At 52.4% G+C, this 26846-nt stretch overlaps 1 protein-coding gene across 6 annotated transcripts in view; it reads right to left on the reverse strand.

The window, feature by feature from the left end:
• Positions 1 to 401: 401 nt before the first annotated feature.
• Positions 402 to 26846, reverse strand: part of Hivep3 (HIVEP zinc finger 3) — a 408014-nt gene continuing 381569 nt past the window's right edge. For 5 of the 6 annotated variants that reach the window (XM_085686505.2, XM_085686500.2, XM_085686501.2 and 2 more), the window contains 4 exons: positions 15416 to 15591; positions 9855 to 9941; positions 5484 to 6400; positions 402 to 4646 (listed from right to left, as the gene is read on the reverse strand). In XM_085686505.2, coding sequence (XP_085542631.2) covers positions 3870 to 4646; positions 5484 to 6400; positions 9855 to 9941; positions 15416 to 15591 — 1957 coding nt within the window. In that variant the 3' untranslated portion in view covers positions 402 to 3869. The remainder of the gene's footprint in view (positions 4647 to 5483; positions 6401 to 9854; positions 9942 to 15415; positions 15592 to 26846) is intronic. The other variant, XM_085686507.2, reaches the window with a different exon arrangement.

Genomic DNA, 26846 nt, shown 5'->3' on the forward strand with positions numbered 1-26846 from the left:
ATGGTGACTGACAGGTCCAGAAGTGAGGATAATGAAGTCCCAGGCTATGACGGTGACCTAGTCATTTCCCTTCTATGGGACTGATTGCTGTGTAATAAAATGAATGCTTAGGATATTTGGTGTTCCCCTAACCTTGATATTCTGTAGTCCTCAAGAGAAGCCACGACGGGGCTGGAGAGATGGCTCAGTGGTTAAGTGGCTGCTCTTCCAGAGGTCCTGAGCTGGGTTCCCAGAACCCACATTGGATAGCTCACTTTAACTCCAGTTTCAGGGGATCTGATACCTGCTTCTGACTTTTGGGGGTACTCCTTCCACATATGGCATATCCCCGCAGACACATAAAGAAAAAAAATAAAGTTAAACAAGAGGAATAGAAAAGCCATGAGCCAAGCCAACAAGGCTCTGTTGGGAATTTTCAAATTTATTCCAACGTGCTATTTTTTTTTAAAAAATATCTTCAGGCTGAACACTCAGCCCAAGCTGTAATAAAGGCAATTATTATACTTGTAAAAACGTCTCATTCACAGTACAGATGGGATTTACAAGGGTCACACACACCAATACTGAGCGATTCTTTCCTTTTGTACAATGGACTCTGTGCTTTAGACCTGTATGGATTTCTTTTTTGTTTGAGTTTTTTTGTGTGTGTTTTTGTTTTTCTTTTGCACTGATGAATACCATACCGACAACTGCAAGATACAAGTGTAGAAACTGGAGTTTAAATAAACCACAGGCAAAACTACCCCTCTCCAAGTACGGTGGCTGTACATATCTACAGTACAAGTTTTGGAATGTATTGCCATTTAGGAACGTGGAAACTCTCTACAGACGATTTCGCATACGGAATGCATACACCTTTTCAGAAAACAAAGGCAAAGATTTATCTTACAGAGCGTGAGTATCTTACATTTGCCTACAAGGTTCCCTTTCTTCCCGACCACCACACTCGGTAAAGTGGTCAGTAGTGCCCAAGCGGTTTTCAAATGCCAAGCAGACAGGGACCACAACACGGAAGCAAAATTGGGCGGCACTTTGGGAACTTTCTTAGGTGACGCGGCAGGGCAGATGGGTCTCCCAGGACTTCACCCGGAAGAGTCAGCTGGAGCAAGGACTAGAAGGAGACTTCAGCTCAGACATATTCCTTCTTCCTAGTCTGGGCCAGGCAGGAGCGAGCAAGGCCTAGAGGAAGCCGGGAGCCAATGCTCTTCAGAGGTTTCCCCAAGGGAGCAAGGCAGACTGTGTGTCTGGAAAATAGGTGGCTATCCCTGTCAGAACCCCTGGAGGGTCTTGGTGGCTGGGACCAGAGTGTCAGCTATTATGGGGGGTGGGAAGAGGTGGGCCTGCCCTTGGTGTAGAAGAGGTTGTTACTCTGATGTGAGACTGCCCTGTAACAGGCGGATTTGACTCGAGACCTCCCCAGCTGTCACAGGTAAGGATCAATGGCCATCTTGTTCTGGTGAGTGTCAGCGGACCCCACACCGGTGTCTGAACTAGACTGTCGTCACTGCCAGTAGTGTCACAGGCAGGCTGCAAGTCAGAAGTGGCCGGCTGTGGGCAAGGAGCCTGGATCGTATTCTTGGAGAGGTTTTCAAGAGGGAGGAAGTGTATGCAGGCTGGGGCTGTGTGCTTGGTGGGGTGGAGAGAGTTTGAGAAGAGTCCAGAGCTGTGTCTGGGAGTGGTATTCACTGCAGCCCTCTGGGCATCTGTGTGGGGCACTAGCCCCCAGGCTAGAGTCTATGTACTCTATCCCTGTCACCCACAGGCAAGCCTCCAATTCCTAGCCTTTGTTATATCCCATTTCCCTGAGTTAGCTGGGCCCAGTTACTGTGGGGACTCTCATTGTGTGACCACACAGGTCAGTCACTAGACTGCCAAGGAAGAGGAAAGAGAGGGGGTAGGAGAGTAATTCCCAGGAGGTTTTGGGTGAGAATGAATTGGAGAGAGGTGGGTATCTCAAGGTAAGGAGCTAGGGAGCTAGCCTGCAGTCTGTGGCCAGGAGAGCTTGCCTAGGAAGCCGTCAAGCCTGGGTGGAGACGATGTCCTTTCTCCAACTCCTCACCTCAGCCCTTAGTATCTCCAATCTGTGGGGCATGTAGGTTAGGGTCGAGAGACAGAAGGGAGGAAGGCTGTGACTTCCAGCTGGGGCTGACCAGAACTCAGGCTTCTACCCTCTTCCTTTCAAAGTGTCTCAGCCTTGTCTTGATAGCTTCTCCCAGGTGTGCGGGAGACTTACAGCGTGCCAAGCATCTGGAGACTGTCAGTCTGATACCCATGACACTCTCTGGCACAGCACACAGCACGAGAGGCCCTGCTCTATGGACTCTTACTTTTAAAGTATTGAGTCAGGCAAAGAGGACAAACCAGGTGATTGGCCTTGGCACTGGGCCCATGGCTAGCTGATCAGCCCATCCAGCAAGGACCACACACACCAAGGAATGAACTGGAGGGAGGGAGAGGGGTGGCTCACAGCCTTGTTGTCTCTGCCTTCTCTAACATCCCCAGCAGTTCATCCTTTCCATGAACATTCAGCCATACGTCCAGTCTGAAGGCCAGGGATAGGCTTCTGCTTGGAATACAGCGACAGCAGTCTCCAGCATGGCTGGAATATACTTTGATCTGGGGACAAGGATGTAGGAGGTAAAGAAAACTTTATCAGGTGTTAGAAACTGACCACAGAGGACTTTACCTTTTGTTTGTTTGTTTGTCCACCAGGTCAAGTTCTATATTTCAGCCCGGGATTTAAGTTTTTGGTCCTATTACTTTTTTGCCTTGGGAACTGAAGAAAAATTCAACTGACTTGGGACAATTCAGAAATCTTCTAAGTCAAGGGAAGAGAATCTGAAGAGGCCGGAGGAAGAGCCAGACACCATCTTTGGTTTCTATATATGTGTCTATGTACTCATATGTAATCCAGTCATGGAGGAAGTACCATGCTTCGTTCCTCAGGAGCAGAGGTGAAACAGAATTCAAACCTCAGGCTCAGAACAGGCCTAGACTAGGAATATCCCTAGTCTTGCCATGGCCCCTTCATCCTGCAGATATTTCTGAGAACCAGCTTATGGCCAGGCCCAGGAGGCAGAGACCTGCAGGTGTGTGGGAGAAACCTGGGCCCCTGTATTCGTCCTGGGGGAAGGTGGAAGTGGGAAGTGGGAAATGGGAGGTGAGGTCCACAGTCCACACTACATTCTCCTCCGGCTATTATTCTGTACTGAGATGCTAGCAAAAGGTAACTCTTTGTCCTGATTCTTGCAGAAAATAAAATAAGATACTGTTCTTGGCTGGGCAGGGTGGGAAGTGGTGGGGTTGGTTCCTGCCTGTGTTGGTGTTCTGCCTTGGGGTTCTGGTCATTCTGCTGACAGACAGGAGTGGCTACTAGCTGGCATGTACATGGGATTCTTAGGCATGTCTGTAGGAGTGCTTGCTTTTGGATTTATACTTTTTCCCCTCCCTTTTTCTTCTTCTCTCCCTCAGTGCAATGTAACTTCTCATGGGCCGTGAGGTGGGGACAGCTGCCAGCGTGGAGTGTGGTAGTGGAGGTGAAGAGGCCCCTCCTACAGTCTCGTCCCCAAAGCACAAAGTAGTCACGGCCTCAAGCTCCTCATGAGTGTTTCTTGTTTTTCTTTTGTTTCTTTCTTTTTTTTTTAATGGATGTGTGTGATTTGTGTTATTTCTTTTCTTTTCAAGCAACAAAAGGTCTAGAAAAAGGCACAGGTAACTGCATGTGTGGAACAATATAATAGATGGGTCTGAGCAGGAGCTGTGAGGACAGACGGACAGAGAAGACGCCCATGGAAGCAAGGTAACTCCAGGAAGTTGGCTGGAAATGTCTGCTGCTGAACACTGGAAGCCAGATAAAGTGGCTGGAGAGGCTAGGTGCTTGGGGGGCCTCTGTCTTTGGGCAGGAATTGAGGTGTCCTGGACTCCCCACTACCTAAGGGCTCAGGGGAGCCTTGATGGGTCCTAAGTTCCCCAGAGAGGTTCCTGCTCCGGGCTGGGAAGTGAGTGGAGGCCTCTGCCAGGCAGTCTGTGGAGCTGCTGCGGTCCAGTGGTGGGAAGCTGGAGGCCTTGCGGTTGGCCAGTGTGTGTGGTGACTCCAAGGGAGCACTCCAGGATGACGCTCCCTGGTGGCCCTGGGGCAGCTGTGGGGAGCAGGGGCTGTGCGAGCCCATGGGTTCTGCAGGGGCTTCAGCCCTCTGAGGTGCCCAGTCAGGGGGTCTTCCTGGGCCTCTGCTGGTCCTTTCCTTCTCCAGCTCCGAAGAGAGTGTAAACTTGGAGACCTTGGCCACAGGAGACACGGATGCTGAAGGGCTCTCTGTGGGACTCCACCGGCTGCGCTCCTGGGCTTCCCGGGCCCCCGTTAGGTCACTGCCACCTCCTGAGAAGCCACTGACCCAGGCTGCACAGGCCGCTGGTAGCAGGGTGGGGTGGGCTCCTGGCCGGGCCTGTACCATCTGGATTCCACCAATCGGAATGAGGGGGCAGGGGGCACGGCTCAGGTGCTGGGAGTGCAGAGGCAGGTGACTGAAGAGGTTCTCCTCACTTCGGTTAGGGAGGTGGCCATGGAAGTCATGAGGGGCGGAGAATGATCGGGGGAAGAGAGGAACAGGGCCAGCTGAGCAGGATGGACTTCGAGACTCAGTCTTCTGCTGGGTTCAGAAAATAAGACAGAGGAAGGCAAGGGTTACATGCTTGGCACATGCAGACCCGAGATCTAGAGTCACAAAGGGCAGGCGGGTCTGAGATCAGAGTAGAGAGAGGAGCGGGGCCAGGATCGGGGCTCCCATCGCTGCTCAGGGGCTTCCCACGGGCAACATGTTGGTCCCACATCTATAGGAGGGGGCTCCACCTTCCACTACAGAAATTTTAATGGGATACCAAAATTAACAAGAATGATGTTTTGGTCAGTGTTCCCCCAAAAGGGATGCTGAGGGGTCACGACAACATGATGATAGGAATGTCAACAGGGATGGCAGCAGCCACAGTTGCAGGGTGTTGTGGGAGAGACACTGTGAGGCATCAGGGTGGGGACAGCGTAGGGGACGGAAGTCACCAGGAGGGAGATGTGGTGGACACAGAGGTGACAGAGGCAGCGCTGCTCCTAGTGACTATGCCCATGGTTTCTCAGGGATGGTGAACACTGGGAAGCCCTTGAAGGGGATGATGGAGAGGACGATTTTGCTAAAGCTTGGCCATCTGCTCCAAGGACACCGTGGACGGGGAAGGGATGGACGGCTAAAGAATCACACAGTGTTGACCCCACATCCAAGGCCACACTGTTCACTGGGGCTAGAACCCAGTGCCCATGAGCTCCAGAGCCATGTTGGGGTTTCTGAGGGTATGAGGAAAGGCAATATTAGCGGGCACAGCGCAGATCCAAGACATTCGCTACACGGCCTGGATTACTGGGCTGGCTCTGGATGTGACGTGCAGAGGGTATGAATGGGGAGCTCCCAACCCCCAGGAAGGCCATGGCGAAGACTCACCCATACAGAGGTGCACATTTCAGGGCTTCTGCTGAGAAGTGTGTGAGGTAGAGGCACGGGCTGGAGGAGAGCCTGTGGAACTGGCCCCAAGCCCAGGCTACACTTGCCCACGGAGGGGCTGCAGGACCCAGCCAGGGCCCACTTCCCTGGCGGCACTGTCTGTGGTGATGACTCAGCCTGACCCAGAGACCATTTCCTGGTGGGTGAATATCTGGGGGCGCCTGTGTCTATGGCACTCTTGGGTCCAGGGGACAGAGGTGCCCAAGGGGGCACTTCTCTTCCTATGGGGTAGGGAGTGAGAGGAGACAGCTCCAGTCTTGGGGACCCACAAAGACGAGAGCCCATGTTCCTTCCTGGGCCCACCTGGGGGCCAGGTGTGCTCGTGACTGAGGCCTGCGCTTCTTGGGTTGGTGACCACCGCTGGGGAGATGAGTCATTTTTGCTGAGCGAATGTTTGCGAGTAAGTGAGGGGCGGCTGCCTGCTTCTTTGCTTGGGGACCATGGTCTCCTAGGGGACATAGCCTTGGAACTCAGAGTTGAGCTCGTGTCGGTCTCCACTGGGGCCAGTCCCAGCCGGAGGTCTGGGGTACCCCGGCTAGGTGTGGAACACCTGCTGGCTGTCAAGTGTGTGGCTTCTGAGATGGAGCTGCCTTGTGGGACCTCGTCAGAAGTGGTAACTGGAGGCTGAGGGCCCTGAATGGGTGAGGAGTCCTCCTGTAGTGTGGTTGGCAGGCAGGGTGGAGCTGCCTCTGAGGAGGGCCTGGACAGCTCATCCTGGCTCTCGTCCTCCTCCTCTTCCTCCTCTTCCTCCAGGTCTGAGTCGGAGTCGGAATCCTCCAGGTCTGAAAACTGGTGTTCCTCCGCAGCCTCGGAGCCCTCTTGCCCCTCGGAGCCCTGGAAGAGGTCATCACTGGTTCCTAGGGGAGAACAGGGGGACTCAAGATTACAGCTGCTTCAGCTTAAGTCCATTGTCACTGCCTGCCAGCTAGGCATAGTGCCACATGGCAGACGACCAAGCGACAAAGAAGACAGAGGGATACTCTGTAAATAATAGCGCACAGTGACCTCACACCTCAACGTGCAAGTTCAGTTCTGAAGCTTTACGTAAATTTGTGCAGTTCACCAAAGAATCCTGGGATCGCTGGGGAGGTCGTTCTAGTCTTACCTTCGTGTTGTGGATAAGGAAACTGAGGTAAGGCGATTAAGTAAGCTGCCCAAGTAAGGTAGAAGCAGGGCTGGAACTCCACTGGAGCAAACAAGACCGTCTGCTCTCTTGTTTCTCACAGGTTCCACCACGAGCCAGTTATAAGGCTGTGACTTGGTCTCTTTTGTCAAATGAGTGCAGGCCTGGTGCATGGCAAGGGCCCAATTATTATAGTCCACTATGACCCCATTCATGATGGCATCTATCATCCTGGAATAGAGCATGCTGGCTGGACTGAAAGACAGTCACAATCAGTTCAAATGCAAACTAGATGCCAATATGACCGGGCCGACCTACACAGCAGCTTTGGGCAGACGGCAGAGTTACTAGGCCTCAGTCTACAGGGCAGGACTCACCCCTGCCATTTCTGCCCCATGGACGACATTGAATGCTAGCTTCCGGGTCTTGTTTTTTATGGGGTCATGGCTTCCATCAACGGGGTTGAAGTCACGCCACTGCTCACGCTCTAGATGGAGATATCTCTGGAACGGGCAGCCCTCTGCACTCTGAGAGATTACCCCGAGAGTCTCACTAGACTGTTATGGTATGACCAATGCGGGCTGGTGGCAGGTGGACTAATAATGTGTCCACTAGCCCTATCAGTCACACACACCAACACTGCTTCTCCTTCTGTGCAGAGAAGGTAGACCCAGAACCCTGTGGCACTGGCCTTGCTCCCCACCATGCTCACGGAGGGGCAGCTTCAGTGCACTAGCACCTCAGGGGTTAGGTACCAAAGCGGATGATGTGAACATTCATTAGGACAGAGGCAAAAAACTGTGGGTTGAGGAGCTGCCAGGCAAAGGGAGGGCCATAAGGCTAAGGGCAGAGTGTGGGGCAACCGGAAGCTAAAAGATAAGGAGGAGGCATAGCAGATAGGGGATGAGAGACACATCCTCACAGTGGCTCTGGGCCTTCATTTCCCTGGCAGGAGTCCTGGCTGCAATCCTAAGATTTTACCCTCACTCATACACTGTGAGCCCCAAGCCCCGAGAAGGTCATAGCCTGCCCTGCAGTTATCCAGGTCTCTCCTGCTGGGTCAGAACTAGTGGTCAGTGCTTGTGTTACTACACTGTAGTTCAAAATGACTGTATGTTTCGAGAAGCAGATGTGGCCTGGGTTTGAATCCTTGCCCCACCATCTTGCTGGGTGACCGTGGCTAGTGTATATCCCTCTGTGCTCAGCTTTTCCACTAGTACAATGGACAGGGTCATCTGCTTCTCCCTTCTCATAGGGAGGTGGCTGGGGCGGCATTGGTAGATGAAGGCTAAAGCAGGGTCCTGACTGGGGATGGAGTCAGGGCCAGCATCTCCTGATATCCATTAGGATGGCCCCCAAAGCCTTCCTAGACTAAGGAGGAAGTGGAGGCCCAAGGGTATGATGCCCTTTTCTGAGTTGTACACCGATGGTGGAAGTCCTCTCCAGGGCACACTACTTCAGGAACTCCGCATCCAGGTTCCTGCCGGCGTCTAAGGGACTCCCCTGCCTGCTCAGCACCTCCCCTTCCTGATGCTCCGCATGGGCTTTTGCCACTGTTGGAATCAAGGTCCCTTGGAAGGCACAACACAGAGCCTATGGCTGGGTGCAGTTTCTAAGACTGGCCACATGGTGGCAGTGGTTTACAACCTTCTCTCCACAGCCTGGTACTTTCCAAGCCTTTTCTTGCTACCATGTGCGCTCTCTCTCTCTCTCTCTCTCTCTCTCTCTCTGTGTGTGTGTGTGTGTGCGCTCTCTCTCTCTCTCTCTCTCTCTCTCTCTCTCTCTCTCTCTCTGTGTGTGTGTGTGTGCTGTGTGCTGTGTGCTGTGTGCTGTGTGCGTATTTGGGATGTACCAGTTCCTAGCGCCCATCCCTGGGTCTGCCTTGGCACAGGAAGTAAAACCTCTATCTTTTTAGTCTCTTAGGTTACAAAGCTTGGAGTCTTCCTGGGTCCATTTCCCCTTACCTCCTCTTTCCTCTATGATACAGCAGCAAGATTTATGGGCTCAGTCTCTGCTGGCTTCTGGAATGAGACCACTTCTCACTGCCTGGTGCTCACTCAGCCTGTGTTCATGCGCCTGGCCTGGATCGTACCCCTGCACCCAGCTGGAGGTGTCAGAGGGCATCTGAGTGGGCAGCTAAGTTGACTCTCTGACCTTCGTGGCCCCAGTGCTGAACTTCCCTTTTATTTTTCTTGAAATAGGGAAAATCAAGCATCTACTGCAAGTTACAGGGACTTAGAGGAGACGCCATCTGTAGCCTGCTGTGCATTGTACCAGGCGTGGGGACTGCATGGTATAGTTTGTGAAGACAGTGCTTCAAGCTTTTGTTCTAAACACTGATTTATTCAATGTTAAAGGAAACCTGATTTAAATCTTGTTATATTGCCCCCCCCAAAAACCCCAAAGCATGACTCGCCTTTCTTCCCTTCCTATCCCTTTCTCTATTTTCCTGTTCCCTTTCCCTCCCTTCCCCTCCTGTTACCCTAAGTCCTGATTATGATTAAGTTAAGGTTTGTCACTTCTGGAGGCCCTGCTCATCCATCTGCGAACTCCTCTGGACTCCCTCCTTTACCCCCCCTTCCCCGGGTCTGCTATTGACTGCCTCTAGTTTGCCTCTGCTGTTGGAGGATGGTAGTCAGGTTATAGTGATGGAGCGGGAATGGGAAGGGATGGGCCTATGGGATCCGGCTTCGCCTTTCTCAGGGACACGTCCAGCTCCACAGGCCTATGTGTTAAGCTCACAGCAGAAGAGGCACGAGGGTGGGTATGTGGCTTCCAGCTAAGTGCTTGCAGAGCCCTCCAGGTTCTGCTAAGACAGCTCAGGGCACGTGTTCAGAAAATGCCTGTCGCACAGAGGGACCCAGCCACCCAGTGCTGCCTGGAGCTGCTCATGAGCTCACATTCAGTAGGCACTGCCTGAGCTCTCAGAGGTGCTGGCCTTCTACGGAACACCGGCTTATACCGAACTGCACAGTAGCTGGCTGTGTGGCACTGGGGAGCATTTTATGAATTTAACATTTGCTTTCCAGTTGTTCAGCAAACTAGAGCGAAGGGTACAGAAGCGGGGAGAAGAAGGGGAACAGTGGTGGAAATGAGGGTAGCTGGAAAGGGGGAAAGGCCAGGGGCTGGGGGAAGGGGAGAGTCAGAAAATGGAGAGGGGCCAGGAAGAGCAGAGGTTGGTATGGTACCTTCTTCGGCTTCCAGCTCCTCCAGCACCCCCGTCTCTTGGCACTTTTTGCTGTGGGCTTTCGACTTCATGTGCTTAGTCAGATTCCCTGGAAAGAAATGAGGACAGACTCAAGCCTGGTGGCAGGGAGAGGGCAGAGAGGGCTGGGTGCATGGAGGTGACACACAGCTGCCAGGCCACAGCTCCGCAGAACAGTTTCAGGGGCTGGGCAGGGGCCAAGGCACCCTGTGTTCCAGTGTCCAGGCCAGACTCTGTAGCCAGAACCCCTGCTGAAGGTAAAATACTGGGCTGGAGTGGGGAGGCCACGCGGCTGGGAGGGGACAGGGCCGGCTGAGAACCTGAGGTGCCGGTTAAAACACAAGCAAAAGAGAAATAAAAAGACTGCCATGTCTTCTCTTCTGCTTCTGTCTTAAGTGCGGACCCAGATGCTGTTGGCACACTCAGATGAGATAATCTGCAATCCTATTTATTTATTTAATGAATGTGCATTGGTGTTTTGCCTGTATATACTCTGTGGGAGGTTATTGAATCCCCTGGAACTAGAGTTACAGACAGTTGTGAGCTACCAGGTGGGTAATGGGAATTGAACCCAGGCAGTGCTCTTAACTGCTGAGCCACCACTCCAGTCCTGCTAATTTGCAATCTTAAATGCTGAGATGACATGGAGTTCTTACGACTAACTTGGTGGATGGGGACTGAGAAGTCCTGGCTGACTGTATTTCTAGGTTACCCATAAGGCCAAACCTTAGGGTCTAGGCAGAGGAACCATGGTGTGGTTATTTATAGGAACGGTGAGGTGTGCAGGCAAGGGACATGGGTGCCACAGGCTCTGGGACCCGGGCTGTGGTTTTCTTAGGAAAGTCCCCTTTTTGGGGCCAGGGTACAATGCAGAGAGAGGACCTTCATTCTTTGGGAACAGGCTGGCCTAGGCTCTATGAAGCCCTGAGGTGCTGCCCCAAGGTATAAACCTAGCCTCACAGGCTGAGGAGCCAGAGCTGCAGCTCCTGGGGCCTGGACAACAGCGACAGCGACAGTGCCATGTTCCTCACTGTACACACACATCACAGGCTGCAGGGTGATGGGCTGTGTGGACAGCAGGTTCTGGGAGGAGAGGCCAAGCTACCTGTCCTGTCTCCAGCGAACACAGACAGACACAACATGAAGTTCCTTTGGTTGTTCCCTGAGGGTTGCTGTTTTTCCACACGGCTGATCACATGTCCGCAGCTCCTGAGTTGGGCACAGTGTTTCCCAGGCTTTAAATTGCCAACTTTGAATGGATGGATGGATGGATGGATGGAAGGGGGTGGAATAGGAAGATGGAGTCTCTAGAAATGAGTGCACAGAGGGACTAAGGGGTGGCTGCATGGGTGGCTGGCTAGAGGAACATGGAAACACAGAAGAGCAGTGTGATGACTGATGGATGGACACTGGGTGGAGAGATGAGCGGATGGCAGACAGGTGGAGCAGAAGAGTGTTATGGAGAAACAGAAATGGAAGACCGGGTAGAAGCTGGCCAGTAAGGAGATAGGAGGATGGACGGCCACATGAGCAGAGGAACGGTGTCCACACATGGGAATGTATGGGAGGCTGGACGGTAGGATAAAGGGAGAGCGGGTGGCTGAATGGAGATGGGAGACAAGACAATCTGTGAGAGGGGACAAGAATAGGGACACTGTCAGATGAGTAGACAGTAGGGGGCTGATAGGTGGACAGACAGGTGAACATGGGGAGAGCTCACAGCCGAGCAGAGCGTCGTCATCTCTCAGAAGGCTCAGGTCTTACTGGTGGGGAAACAAAGTGAGAGCCCTAGGCTGGGTGACTGTGGTGGCCGGGACTAGAGAGGAGCTAGCTCCCTCCCCACTCATTCCCAGGTCTACCCTGCCCGGCTTGGACCTTCCTCCTGCATCTAGACAGAAATTTCCCCATTTAGTCTCATACCCTTCATGCTCACTGTCTGAGTAGAGCGGGAAGGAGGCAAGACAGGACAGCTTTGGACCAGAGACTCCAACTGTCCCGAGGCTGTGGTCCTTGGGTCCCTCCTAGGTCACAGAGGACACGAGCACTGCTCACACTGGTGTCGTTTGTCATAGACATTTTTACCTGTGAAGTTTAGATTACTATTCAACCATGCTAGACACATAGAGTAGTGTTCATAGTCTCCTGGGAAAGGCAGCCCAGAAGCAAAGTGGCGGATGGAACTTCACAGACTATGTCATTCAACCCCATTAGGCCCACTCCCTCAGTTTCTGACCTAACTCTGGGCTCAGGTGCTAATGACATCACTGGGCAAGATTCCTGGCTGTCCCAGGTGCTGGCAGGGCTCCTGTAATCCAGTGCAGCGAAGCAATTGGCCCAGAGCCACAGTATCAGCTAGTGTTAAGCTCAGAACCCTCTCGTCTGCGGGCCTTGCAGTGGAAGAATGGATCTAGGTGGTTTTGTAGCTGCGTGGCCTGGTTGGAGGGTAGGGTGGATCTGGGCTCTGTACTGCTAGCTATGTGCTTTTGAGCAAGGCTTTTCAATGTTCCTCACCTTGTGGGGCCCCAGTTTCTGTAGCTGTAAAGTGATACCCACCTTGTGGGAACACTGGGAAGACCGTAGGACAAAGCATGTGGGAGTGGAGTATGGCTGGCACAGAGCAGAACTACCTCCCATGACAATCTCTTATTTAATGCTGAGCCTGGGATGCAACTCAGGGCCTTGCAAATGATAGACGGTCACTCTATCAGCGAGCTGTCTCTGGCTTGGACCCTACTAAGCACTGTGCTGGATGAGGAGGGGGGCCAGTGATCACAGGATGCTCTTGCCCTTCAGTAGGGACCTTACGGGCTCTCAGAAGAGGTGGGAGGGAGCCCATACTCAAGGCCCATCCTTCCTCTGTCAACATCCTGGAGAAGTTGTAAGGAGGAGGCTTGCCCACTCTCCTAAGGTTTTTCCCATCAACCCAGGCCCCATGGACAGCCCGGCATAGCATCTGGGAGTGGAGGATGGGCAAGTGGCTGGGAGAGCAGGATGTCTGGAAGAGGAGCTAATGCTAGCAAGAGCAGAAGACAATCCTCTTGTCCCCTGGGCTGAGCAAGGCCTGTCCACAGCTGTTGTTTCTGTTCCCTATGCAATCGGTGCCAGGGCCTGTCCAAGGCTCAGCCATCCTGCGGCCTCTAGGAAGAACCTAAACAGAGGAAAGGGGTCCTCCTAGGGTCAGCCTGCTACTTCCTCCTGCCCCACCCACCGAGACCCTCCTCAAGTAACTCCCAGAGGCCAAACTGACACGTGTGTGACAGACACAAAGACAAGACACAAACAGGCAGACAGAGACAGACAGGAAGGGTCTCCTGGCTGAGACATATCCAGATGATGCAGACAAGGTGTGAGGTCTGCCAGGCCCAGCCTCAGCACCCGTGTATCCTGGCTGGCACCACACCTTAAGAGCAAGACCTGACTAGGAGGCAGACAGACATATCGTAGAGGAGAGGAGGGCTCATGTTATCAGAACTGATGGTCAATAGGGCTTTTGAGACATGGTTCCAAGGAAAAGCTGTGGGCTCCTGCTTCCTGCCCTCGCTGGTGAGCTTCTCGCCAGTCTAATCTACTGTCACCACTGCCCGTCTGTGCTGGGCATGAGGTATGAGATCCGTGTTTCAGATTCACTTCTCCTGTCCCTGACTTGGAGGCCCAGTGGGGGAAGAACTTGGTTTGCTCCTGATCGGCCAAGAACAAGGACCAGCTTCCCTGAGGGAGAGTCTCTGCACCTCAGCCCTCAGGCTCTGCCCTTAGGACCTTTGAGATCTCTGGGGTGGCTCAGAGACAGAGAGACCCCAGGAAAGTTCCCAGAGGCCAAACTATAGGTGACTAGGTATGGTTTCCAAGGAAGATACCTCCTGGACAGTGGAGGTTCCTTAAGGGCTCAAGTCATTTTCAGAGCTTCCAGAACGAGTGAGACCAAGGCATTTAAATTAAATGGGAGCTACTCAGGGGACTGGGGTGCATGGTGGGCAGCCCAGGGGGAGGTTTCCTTGGGGTTCTCCATGCTGAGGACAGAGCAGTGCAATTCTTTAGCCATGCTTGGAAGAGGAACAGCACTTGTCAGTCACGTAGAAGTTGCCTCAATCCAAGGAGGATGAGGGCATTTTGTATCCTTGGGATGGAGGCTGCAGCATTTGTGATCTCTTCTGGCCCAGTCAAGAAGGCCTCCACTTTCAAAGTTAAAGGCTTCCTTGTATAAGTTGTCAGTCAGCGATTCCCATCTCTCTTCCAGAAAACCTCAGAAGTGGGATGGGAGATGTGGACAGAGGACCACACACACACACACACGCTAAGATAGGATGCTTTGTATCTGGCAGGGCTCCTGTCTAATTGTTTTCTAAGCACCTTTTGAGACATTGTTTCTGAGATGCTAAGAAAGAGAACCCAGAAAAGGAAGTGGAAGGGTGGGCATCTTTGTCCAACTCTAAACCTCCATGGGAAACTGTGAGCTCAGTTCAAAGATGGTAACAGGAAGATGGAGGAGGGCAGGGGTCAGTTAACGGTTAAGAAATGAGAAGTGGAACATGCCGGAAAGAAGGCCACTGAGCCAGGGAATACAACAAATAACACCTGACCCCGGATGGCAAGAGTAGAAGGCAGCCAGAGGCTGGAGGGCTCAGCTCCCTCCTATCCACAGTTGCTACTCTGCTTCTTGTGTTTCAGAAGAAAAGACAAGCACAAAGGCAAAGCCTGCCTTGAGTTCTGTCTCTGGAGCCTTCTGTGGCTCCTCTCCTAATTAACTCAGAAGAGAAGACAGGGTCCTCATGTCCAGACACAGGAATCTGCTAAGTGCAAGAGGTAAAACTCACCAAGGGTGCTGAACACCCCAGCTTTCTTGCAAGGCTCACTGTCTTTTTCTACGAGCAAGCTATAGGGCTTCCCAGAAAGGGATGTGTCCCATCTAAGAACCTTATGAACCATGCTTGTCCCACCAGGGCCTGGGGACTGCAGCGGGCCCAGGCCACTATTGCCCATCACAGCTCTCTGAGATTCATGCCCTCAACAGCCAGTCCTCACCCCGTCCTGACTCTGATGAGGGGCGTGCCTGGAAGCTGATCAGGATGGGGGTGGAGGTAGGCTGTAGCTGGGCCCTGTGCTGAATGCTGCAGAGAAGTCAGGTGGATCAGAGGATGCTAAGTGTGGTGAGAAGTGGAGGAAGGTGGACATGCATGTATGTTGCGTGGCTCCAAGTGGAATGGATCTCCAATGCAAGAATGACTGTGACAAGGATGCATGCCAGAGGTTGTCAGATCCATGGAAGGCATGCAAAGGAAGGGTGATGATCTGTAGAAACCACCAAGTGTGAGCTGGATGCTGCAGAGGACAGGCGGGAGCTTGTGTGCAGGGTCCAGGTCTTGACTGTGGCAGCGGTGGGCATCGCTGACCAGACTGGAGTCACTGCTCTGCCATGGGTACCAAGTGGAGTGGGAGCTCAGAATGTGGGGGTACTCCAGGCCCCTAGGCAGAGGGCTCTGTGCTGGGGCTCCCCCAAGGGGGATCCCTGCCATGGGCAGGGCGGTGCCCCAGCTGACTGTCTCTTACCTTTGGTTTTAAAAGCAAAGTGACAGTGCTTGCACACATAAGGTCGGACGTCAGTGTGGGTGCGGATATGTTTCTTCAGCATGCTGGGCTTCTTGCAGCGAATTCCACATTCCTCACAAACATATTTCCCTCGGCCGCGGCCTCGCACATATATATACTCTTCATTTGATTTGTACCTGTGAGCAACAGGTGTCATGTAAAGGAAAAAAAACAAAAAACAAAAGAAGGCGAAGAGGCAGAGTCGCACCTCAGAAGATGAGCGTGCTCCCTAGCTGCATCTGGCCAGCTCTAGACACTGGGAGAGGAGGATGAGCAGAGGACTACAGAGCTGAAAGGGCCTCAGTTGCCCTGAGCATCCACCAGGGACCCCTGCAGCCCGGTGTCTGTCAGATAGGCTGTCAGACAGCCCTAGAGCCAAAGGCGCCAATTTTTCCTGGCAAGAAAGGAAAGGACGCTGAAGTTGCAAATTCCCTGCTGGCTGCCTCCTCACAGCGGGCTGCTGTCATAGCTTCCCCATAGAGAACAGCCAGTGGAGGCCACCAGAGCCACACAGAGAGAAAACCTCAGACCATACCGGCCACTGCTATTCACCAAGCCCTTCTCCTAAATTAAGTCACCATTGCCTCACAAAGAAGAGCAAAACAGGTTCAGAGAGGGCGAGACACCCACCAGAGCGAGCACCCAGTCAGAAAGGGCTGGCCAGAATCTGAACATTCCTATACCAAGCTGTCCATCTCCCGCAAGGGGCAGCAAAGAAGGCAGCTGATCAGGAAGCCACCCAGACACTTCCATGAGGGAGGCACAGGGGTCACCACCGTTTTCCTGGGTGCAGACTGTGAGTCAGTCCCTGAGTTCTCTTACTTTATTCCATTTTGGCTAAGCTGCAAGCGACATGGGACCTAGGTTATTCCGAGTAGGCCAGGGTGGTCACCAGCTCTCAGCCTCTTGAGCGAGCAGCCCACTTGCTCAGGCTGCAGATGCCCAGACCCCGAGTCAGAATGCTATTTCCGCACTGAGAAAGAAGCCCTCAAGAGACACAGAGACAGCCAGGGGGCCAGCTTTGTGGTCTAAAGCTATCTGTGTGCAGAGGTTGGGTGAGGTTGAGAAGCTGGGAGGAATAGTGGGAGGGGCAGTTCTGGAAGACCCAAGAACTTAGGTCCTGACTCAAGCCATGGACCACTACAAGACACTTGGCAGGAGGGAACATGTCTCCTTGGTGGCCTCAACATCTGCTCTCCCTGGAGAGGGGCAGGTAGATGCAGAGAGATGACAGCAATGAGGGCCCCAGATGGCTCAACTGGTACCTCAGGGCTGAGAGATGTGACAGGGTAGGCTCAGGAGAGGGCCAATTAATAGGGAGCTACCTGTGGCAGCAGAGACTCATCTCACACTCCATACCTACACACCCACAGCCACACCCACACCTCACACATAACCACACTCCTCACAGCCACACTCACCTCACACACACAACCATGCACTCATCACACCTACAGCCACTCACCTCACACACAACCACACTCCTCACAGCCACATCTCACACACACAACCACACTCCTCACAGTCACACCTCACACACACAACCACACTCCTCACAGTCACACCTCACACACACAGCTACACTCCTCACAGGCACACCTCACACACACAACTACACTCCTCACAGTCACACCTCACACACACAACCACACTCCTCACAGCCACAACCACACCTCACACACACAACCACACTCCTCACAGCCACAACCACACCTCACACACACAACCACACTCCTCACAGCCACAACCACACTCCTCACAGTCACACCTCACACACACAACCACACCCTTTCAGCCAGAATCACACTCTGCTCACCCTTAGTCACATTCACACCTTCACACCCACAATCACACACCCCAAATACCGACATTCACTCACTGTCACACATCCCTCACTCTCAGTCAGACCCTCATACCACAGTCACACAGCCCCCATCTTCAGCCACCCTCACACCAACACCCCACCTTCAGCCACCCTCATAACAACACCCCCACCTTCAGTCACCCTCACACCAACACCCCCACCTTCAGCCACCCTCACACCCTCATCCCCACAATCACACTGCACATGTATATCCTGTGCTCAAAAGAAAGGACAGCAGGCCTTGGGGGCAGCAAAGGAGAATGCAAGAGCACCCTATGCACAGTGCAGGACTCGGCCTTCATTCTCACGAGTCCCTTGTGTCCCTGGGACCCTGTCTTCAGGGTCATCAAGTTGAGATATTTTCCAGTGGTGAGGATGGCTTTGTGCTGGAGGCTGTCACCTGCCACCAACCTCCAGCTGGCTCATCTCAGTGGGTCCACGATACTCATTCACCTCTAAGCACCCTTCCATGTCACACAGCTGCTCCCCACACAGCCCTACAGCCATTGTGGCCTCCTCTTATGTGGAATTTATTCTGCTCATGGAAACTCAGAAGTGGTTCTAAGTGTCTGTCCATCTCGACCCCTTCCTCCACATCACACTAAAGACCACAGTCTTCGTAGAGAGAGGTTTTCAAATGGGATCCTTACACCGCCTAGTCTGATCCTGTACCATAGAAGTTGGGCGCCATCTGCTGGGCAGCACGTAGGGAGAGCCAGGGCTAGGAGTGGTGGGGAGGATGGTGAGAGGCAGAAAGAATTCTCAGACAAAGGGAGTTGGCAAAAAGAAAGGAAACCAGGCAGGCGGTTCAGGCTGCACCACGACTGACTGGTCGAGAGAGTCCAGACTTGCTTGAAGTTAAGTTACAGAGAAATGAAATCTCAACAAGATGCAAACATCCCGTGCTGTGGGAACAGTTTAGACCAGGGAGGCATTAGGACAGGAAATAGGGCGGAGAATTCTGGGTATGGACTCTACAGTCCTTGGTGGCTGTCCGGGTAGAGGAGGGGTCAGAATGAGGGATAAAAAGATACCTTAATTTCCACTTGCCTTGTTCTTGGGACCATTCACAAGCTCGGAATGCAGCAATGAGGGCCTTTGTACTTATTTGTTTTTGAGACAGGGTTTCCCTGTAGAACAAGTCCTGGCTAACCTGGAACTCTCTCTGTAGACCAGGCTGGTCTCAAACTCATAGGTCTGCCTGCATCTTCTTTCTGAGTGCTGGGATTAAAGGTGTATATCATCACTGCCCAGCAGAGGGCCTTCATTTTAATAAGATATGGGTAAGAGATACACAGAAATTTCTAACACACAGCTGGGACCTATGGATCTGTGAAGAGTATGGTGGCCAGGCGAAAGAATGTTGCTGTAGAAGAGGCCCGGGGGGCGCGGGGGAAGAGTGTGCAGAAAAAGTGCTATCTTAACCTGCCTCAAGCAGAGCAAGGCCAGAGCCAAGAGGACAGAGGACAGGCCTGTGGTTTGGAAAGGAGCAGGGAGGGTCTGAGGCTGGTCGCTGAGGGATTTGGAAGAGGCAACCCTGGTTGAACACAGAGACCCCACAATTTGCCAGCTCTTTGAAGGCTGAGACAGTAGCCTGTTCAGCTTTGTGGAACTGTTTCCTGTCAATGTGGGCTGGTCTTTTCTCTGCCTGAGCCCAACACCCATCCTGTCAGGGTCAGGTCCTTCCTATCAATCACCCATGTTCACTAAAGCATCCCCAAAGTCTAGCATGGTACCAGGTGCTCAGCAAGTGCTCAGTGCAGGCTCACAAGTTACAGGTCAGAACAGTAGCCAGGGCCTTGTTCAAGTATGGTATGATCAGAATCAGCGTTGGTTTTCCCACCCCATGGGCCCTTAAACACAGGTTTCACCTAATTTTGAGGGCTCCTCTATCATGCACAAAGTTGAATGAACGTGCCTATGTTTTTGGTGTTGTTTAGCTTTTTAAATTAAATTTTCAGTTAGCATATCAAGTCATGAGCATCAGTATGACTTTTCATACTTATTTCATTGTACTTTGTTCCCTCTTCCCCACACACCCTGTCCTCCCGTATCCGCTCTGGCTGGTTCCTTTCCTCCCAACACACAGTATCCTTTTCTGTTTTCCCTCTTAACTATACAGCCCAGGCCAGCCTCAAGCCTTCAGCTCTTACTGTTTGTGTTATAAGCAGGCACTGCCATGCTCAGATGCTTCCACTTTCTAATGGGAATGAATACGCGCATAGAGCAGAGAACAGGAGGACTTGGGTCTGACCTCTGACTTTCTCTAGAACTTGTTGGGCGACCATAGGCAGATCACCTCTTCTCCCTCAGGACCCATCAATCTTTATTCCTTGGGAATATAAAGCACTTTATAGGCCAGATATTATCTACCCTCCTCCCTCCCAACCCCTAGTCCTTTTACCCTCTTACAGAAAGGCAGCCGAGGCCCGAGAGCTTAACTGACATGGCCAAGGTTGCCTGGTGATGATCCCCATCCCCGAACCCAGCTGCTGCCCACTCTCGGATGGCGCTGAACCGAGTTTCCTGGTGACCCGGGACCTGCTGCTGTGTGGCAGACAGCAAACAATGACGTTGCTGTCTACCCTGCCTTTCCTGAAACTCTACCCTGGGCCGGGACACCCAGGTGTTGGCGGCTGCAGAGAGCAGAAAAGCCAAGGGAACCCCAGAACCTGGGTCCGCTCCCAGCTGCCAGTCACCCCTCCTCTACTGAATGCTTTCCCTTGGAGGCTCGAGACAGACTTCCTTTTAAAAGAGGATGAATGGCTGACCCTCTGTCTGTTAGGTGACTACAAAACATTTTATTGCTGCAGACCTGGTGTAGGCAACTTATGACTCTGGAGACCCAAGTACCTTCTCTAAACCTTACTGCCCACCTGTCTACTGCAGTCCCGACTAGCCAGTCTGGTTTTGCTCTTAAAGAAAAAGGAACAACTGTAGGAATTTGGAATGTATTAGCTGCAGGGACTCTTAAGACCAAATGCTCTGACTTTCTGAGATTCAGGATTGAGGCTGACAGTGGAAGTTCAGCAGAGCAGGCTCAGCTCTGGAACTTCCAAGTCCTACTGGGGCAGGCGTAGCCTTGTCCTTCAGTCTGGAGTTGGGTAATAATGGGTGGTGTGTGTGTGTGTACAGCTGCCAAGTACTTCCTGGGCAGTTGTTTTCTAGTTCCGCTGTAGCTCTGAGCCAGAAGACTCCAAAGCAAAGCAAGTTTCCCAGGCAGCCCTAGTCAGGCGCATTTCATTCCTCTAATCAAAGTGGGCAGAGAACCAGCGAGTCTGGCATCATGCTCTGAGCTACTGGGCAGCTGTGAATGAAGAGGGAAGGACTTTGGTGTTATGACATATGACACAAGAGATCTTAGACTGAGGTCCCCTCCTGCACTTGGCTGGCGACAATGCTTGTCTGGACAATCAGTGCATGTGACACCTTGGATTGTGGCTCTAGACTGTCTGGAGGGGTTTTTCAAACCTGAAACTTCTACTAAGCTGACAGGCGTCTGGGACACAGCCCAGAGGAGGCGTGCAACCTCCTTCCTCGGGTTCCAGAGGAGGGGTGCAGTGGGAATGAGATGGCCTGTCAGGATGAGGTGACCCCAGGCTCTGCACGACAAAGATGCAGCAGCCACACTGCACTGTCACAAATCCTGTCCTCCCCACCTCAGCAGTCAGGTAGACAGACAGGAGGGAATGGTGACCGTGAGTCAATGGACTGTTGGCGGATAAGCTTGCCCAAACCATCACAGTACTGTCAAATGGATCTTATTTCCTCATTAGCCTACAAGCATTGCAAAGACCAAATGGAGGCTGTGCTGTGCTAACGATCAAGTGCCACAGAGGGAGAGGAGGTGCAGAGACAGGATGTGGGGAGACCATGAGAAATGGAAGGCATGGCTCATGGTCTCTCTGAGGGGTCAGGGGCTGCTGCCATCCAGCCAAAGGTGGCATGACATTGCTGTATCTTGCAGGTTTTCTGAGAAAACCACAAATCCAGGAAGAAAAAAAAAACACCTAAAAATATCCGCGAACTCATATGGCTTTTACTGGGTGCCAACCACTATTTTGAAAAGCTCAGATGTTACCTCATTCCCCTCACATGACCAGTGAGCTGTGGGCTGTACCAACTCCTGTTTACACTGAGAAGTTACTGAGTAGTGGATGGAGCTAGAATTTGAGCCCAGGTCACCTGTCTACACAGTTCAGGAACTTGAAGGCTGGTGTAATTATTATTTTTTTAAACTGTGTAAGACAAATAAAATTTAAGGAGACAGAGAACCAACCTAGAGCTAAGCTGGCTCAAGGTAATCTCCCCAAGGCCTCACAGCTGTGTCCTCAAGGGGACATCTAACTTTTCAAGTTCGAGACTCCTCTCTCCACCGAGCTATGCCATTCTCTTGAATAAGGGATGGGCGCCATGGCCTCTGGGCTATCTTCTGAGGCAGAGGCGCTACCAGGCTGCTTTGTACTTGCGCTGCTAACTTTTCCACGCACCATTCAGGTCTCACTGCAAAGCTCTTGCTTTCTCTTCCGATTTTGGATAGATAAAGGCTTTTCTGTTTCCCCTATTTATTATGGCCCCTCCGCCAAGTCTGGTAATTTGGGTACAATCACGCCAAGCAAGATGGTGTGACTGGAGACGTGCCCACCGGGTGTCTCGGGCACCGAGGGCAGCCTTTGTCTGTGAAGTGAAGTTCAGGGCCAGGGCCCAGCAGTCAGCATGCTTAGGGAGAGGCAGCCAGAGTGAACTGGTGAGTCCAGAGAAGCTCAAAAAGGAAAGGTGTCTGGAGGGGAGGGGCAGGTGTCTCTGCCTAAAATAGCCAGCTGCCGACACAGCCCTTGATGAGGGTTTAAAGGTTTGGGAGGGAGACGGCTGAGCTCTGGGGCCAGTGGGGTGTTCACATCAGATCTAGAAAGAGTTCAGGTTCCTCTCTGATCAGGATTCCGAAGAAGTGACAGCATGTCTTGATGTCCTCCCGGGTGGGGGCTATTGACTGTGCCACCCAGTCTCAGGCCTGCTGGGCTGGAACTTCCACACAGAGTCCGCCAGGCAGCCGAGACTCTATTCCTGCTCCTAAGTTAGCGTCCCATAGAGTTCCAGCGGTCCTAGCCTGAGCCTGGGGCTAGAGAAAAGTCACGGGACTCTGACCTTGGCCTCAAGGTATCTACAAGGCCACAAAATATAAATGTATCACTACAGACAGGACCAAAGGGGCAGACCTGGCAGAGAGGCAGCTGGCCGTGGGTCTCAGGTGCTTTCAGTCAAGAATGCCACTCATCACGTCTGGGTCCGTGACCCTACAGCAGCCAGGGTTTTGGTTGACATTGCTCCTGTTGCCACTGAGGACTATGTGGACACCCAGGGTCAGGTCAGCCACCTGAGTCCATGTTGATGTCTGAGAGCCATGCTGCAGTCAAGGCCATACAGATCTGAGTGGCCTGTGCTGTATCTAATGCCACGGTGACATCTGGGCTGGAGCTGCAGCTGAGGGCCAGGTCTGGGTCTGTGGCCCTCCTGCAGCCGGGGTCGGTGTTGATGCCTAAGGCTCTTGTTACCACTGAAGGTCATTCAGATTCATGAGGTCTGGGGCCATGTTAGTGTCTGAGGGTCATGGTGCCACTGGGGCCATCCTGAGAGGCCTGCACTGCCACCTGGACCAACGGTGACATCCAGACCCGCTGTTGCTGAGGACTATGTCTGGATCCATGGTCCTATAGCAGTTAGAGTCTATGTTGAAGTTCAAGGCACATGTCGCCACCAAAGGTCATACAGAAGCTTGGGGTTGGGACAAAACCTGTGACCTTGTTGGTGTCCGGGGGCTGTGGCATCACCAGAGTCATCCTGATCTGAGTGGCCAGTGCGTCTACCCAGAACTAGAATGCTGTCTAGCCTTGAGCTGCTACCAAAGGTCATGTCTGGGTCCATTGTAGTTGATGTCTGTGGCCCATGTCACCTCAGGGGGGTCCTAGGAACCTTGCATGATGAAACCAGACGGCCATGCTAAACTAGCCCCACCCTTGGCTGACCCTGGGGAAGCTGGCCCTGACCCTTACTGGACACTGTAACAAGAGAGCTGCCCCCACTCCTGTGCTCAGGAGAGATGGCCCCACCCATCACCATGGGTGAGGGAGAACTGACCCTGTTGGCATGGGCATAGGGAAGCTGGCTCCACCCCTCACCTGAGAAGGGCTGCCACAGGGGTCCAAACTGACCAGCTCAGTACCACCCAGGCCCACAACTGGGCCTTGGGTTGATGCTAACATATACCCCACCTAGGACTTGCTGGAGCTTGTGAAGGAACGGGTCCTGTGGAATGATACCCACAGGAGCTCCATGACTTGGGGTAGCTGCAGGGGTGGGGTGGGGGGGTATCCAAGAAGAGTTTGGGTGAGGATCCAGTGGTGATGGTGTACCAGAAACCACAGGTCTTGAACCAAAACAATGACTCATTGCAATGAACATTTGAAAGGAAAGCTGATTGGACAACAGGGCCTCCTGTGTGACACACGGCAGTTCCCAATGCCACCAGGAAAAATGAAGAGGTGTGTTGGAGAGGAGGGAAAGGTAGAACAGCAAAGAGGGTTTGTTGTTGTTGTTGTTGTTGTTTTGTTTTGTTTTTGTTTCCTAGAGGGACACTGCAGAGGTGAGGGGAGGGTATGGGGGGACTGGGAGGTGAGAGGAATTAGGGTGAAGTTCCCAAAGAATCAATACAGAAATGTGAAATTCAAAAAGAATGATACTCTTGAGCATCTAAACAGGTGAGTGGGGATAACCCATCCAGACGTGTGACCTGTAGGCCCTGGGTGGGCACAGCGCAGAAGAGATGGCAGTAGGCCAACCTGGAGGCCAGGGAGCTATGATTTTCTGAGGGTTGTGGGGACTGTGACTCCCCTCCCCTAGAGGCTTGACATCTCTGTCTCCTCACTTGTGTATTTTCAAACGAAGCAGATTCAATTCTTGGAACCCTTTTCCCCAGACGCCTCATTTCAGGGAGTGGCACCTTCCCGAGGCTCTTGTGCAGGAAAGAGCATTTGGTTGAAGGGCTAGTGGGATTCTTGGATCTTCACAGAGAGCTCGCTCCTCCACACGGTGATTCTTGCAGGCCCTCTGAGCCCTGTCTCCAGTATTGAGCTCTGTGGTTCTCAGAGCCCAGGGAGCTCATTGGCAACCGGGGCTAGAGAGGCCCCACACATCCAATCATGACTAACAGACAGCTCACCCAAACCTCCAGGCTATCATCCCTGTACCATGAGAAACAGCGGCTAACAAAGAGCCCAGTATTACAGAGGACCACAGAGCTAACAATGGCAGAGTAGGAACTCCCTGGCAGGTCCCCAAACTCCAAGCCCAAGCCTTATCCCCCTTCTTTCAATTACAACCTGGAAAAGCGATCCTTGTAGAATCAATGCCACCTGCTGAGTCTCCAGCTCCAGGACCCACAGTGTGGGATTTCATGCCCTTGTTTCCAAAGAGACTCAAAGATGAGGTGTGTTTGGATCTCCAGGGAGACCCAAAGAGTGTTGCCCGTGAGTCATGACTGAGAAAATTCAGATACCCATGCTCAACCCTGCCTCCAGACACTCCGTCTGTCCCCAGAACCACATGTCCTTGGCTGATATGTTCCCATTGACTGTGGCTCACACCATTACAGAAAAAAATTGAATTTTCCCTCCCTTTGAAGGATTTGTCCACACCAGGCCATACATGTTCTGGCTAAGCTGGCAGAAAAACCTTATGGGTCTGGAGAATGGGAATCAAGCTGGTGGAAGCAAGGAATGAGGAAGGAATAAGGAAGGGAAGGGAAGTATCACTTCTGCTGAGCACTCCTGCGTGCCAGAAGGTACTGAGACAGCTCCAGTATTGACTCCGGCTGCTTCCAACACCCGTAAGCACCAGCCCTCTCCTATGTGCCCTTCTGAGCCTTGGAAGGCTAGAATGGTGCCTCCACATAGACATGGGACAGATGGAGCCATGACCTTCACTGAAGAATTCTTTGGAAGGAAGTGGCGTGGCTAAAATTTATTTTGCAAGTCAGACTACTAGCTGTCATGCACTAAAGATGGGGGGTATATTTGTGATCTTTGTCACTGTGACCTAACATCTGACAAGAAGCAAAGTCAAGAGGAAGGACAGTGGTGACAGACCATCATGGAAGGGCTGCTCATGAATGCTGGGAGCCCTGTCCCTGCCCCCTTTCAGACAGAGTTCCTGGCCCATGGGATTGTACCGCTCGTGTTTATGTGGGTCCTCCCTCTTTAGACACCTCAGGAGACACCCTCATCAACACATCCTGAAGTGTGCCTCCTAGGTGACTCCAAGTCTAGCAAAGTGATAATGAACACGAACATCCCTCTCTCCCTCAACCCACTCCCCCTCTTCCCATTTTACCAGTATACTAATTCTGTGATTTTACCTGAAGAACGAGAGAAAAACCTGACAATACAACTTTAGGAAGCAAAGAAATGAGTGGATAGAAAAGATTTGGCCAAGCCAAGAAGTCACCAGGAGGGAAAGCATAGAACCAACCCAACTTAAATCACAGGAAGAAATATCCTTTCTCACAGGGCTTCTGCACTCTCCTCCTCTCCTCAATATCATCTATTTCTTTCTGTCAACCACTTTTAGCTGTGTGAATATGTACACACAACTACACACACACACACACACACACACACACACACACACACACAGGTCCTGCTCAGCCTCACAGCACCCACAGCTGCCACCCATCCCATCTTGGCCGCCTCTTCCTTTTCTCATCCTTTTAGAACAGGGGCTTACCTACACTGCCTCCATTCCTCATTTCAGTCTGGGCCATGGGGAGTCTCCCATCACAGCCACTAGAGTCCTCCACAAGGCTCTATCTAGCAGTCAGTTCCCTGTCCCCACCTCCCTGGGCCTCTAGGTCATGTACTACTATCTGAGCCTCCCCTCCATGGATAGCCTGCCCTTGGCCTCTAGGACTCCATTCAGCTTCAGGTATCATGTTTTTTTTGTCGCCCTTCTCAGACTTGTCCCCTTCTGGATGCTCTTTCCCTTTCTCTATTCTCCAGCTCCCCAGGTAACCCCATCTAGTCAGAGAGTCAAACTGTATCCGCACACTGACAAGTCCCGTGTGTCTGTCCCAGCTCAGGCCTGCCCCTTTGAGAGCCAGGCTAAGGCACCCATTGCCGATGCCTCCCTGAACATCCTCATGAGGATGAAGGACTGTGCTCTCAAATTTACATGCTCCCCACTGTCCCCAGGGTCAGATCTCCTCTCTCCTAACTTGGTTCTTGTGTTCACGTCTGCCTGGCACGTGCCCAGAAGTTACTGGGGCACACTCTAGGTAACCACATTTCATTTCAACCTTCCTTGTTCTCTTGGCAGGAGTCCCAAGGCTCCCACCCCATCCTTGCCATTGCTCTCACAGCTGGTCTCCGGAAGACGCAACATTACCGTACAAGATCTAAGGGTAACATTGATCTAACACTAGACGTTTCTTTGGACTCTCAATATTCCATGGTCTCCACTGCCTTGACATCCACCGGT

Source organism: Myodes glareolus, chromosome 3 (genome assembly GCF_982192425.1).
Source record: "Myodes glareolus chromosome 3, mMyoGla1.1, whole genome shotgun sequence".
NCBI classification, from domain to species: domain Eukaryota; kingdom Metazoa; phylum Chordata; class Mammalia; order Rodentia; family Cricetidae; genus Myodes; species Myodes glareolus.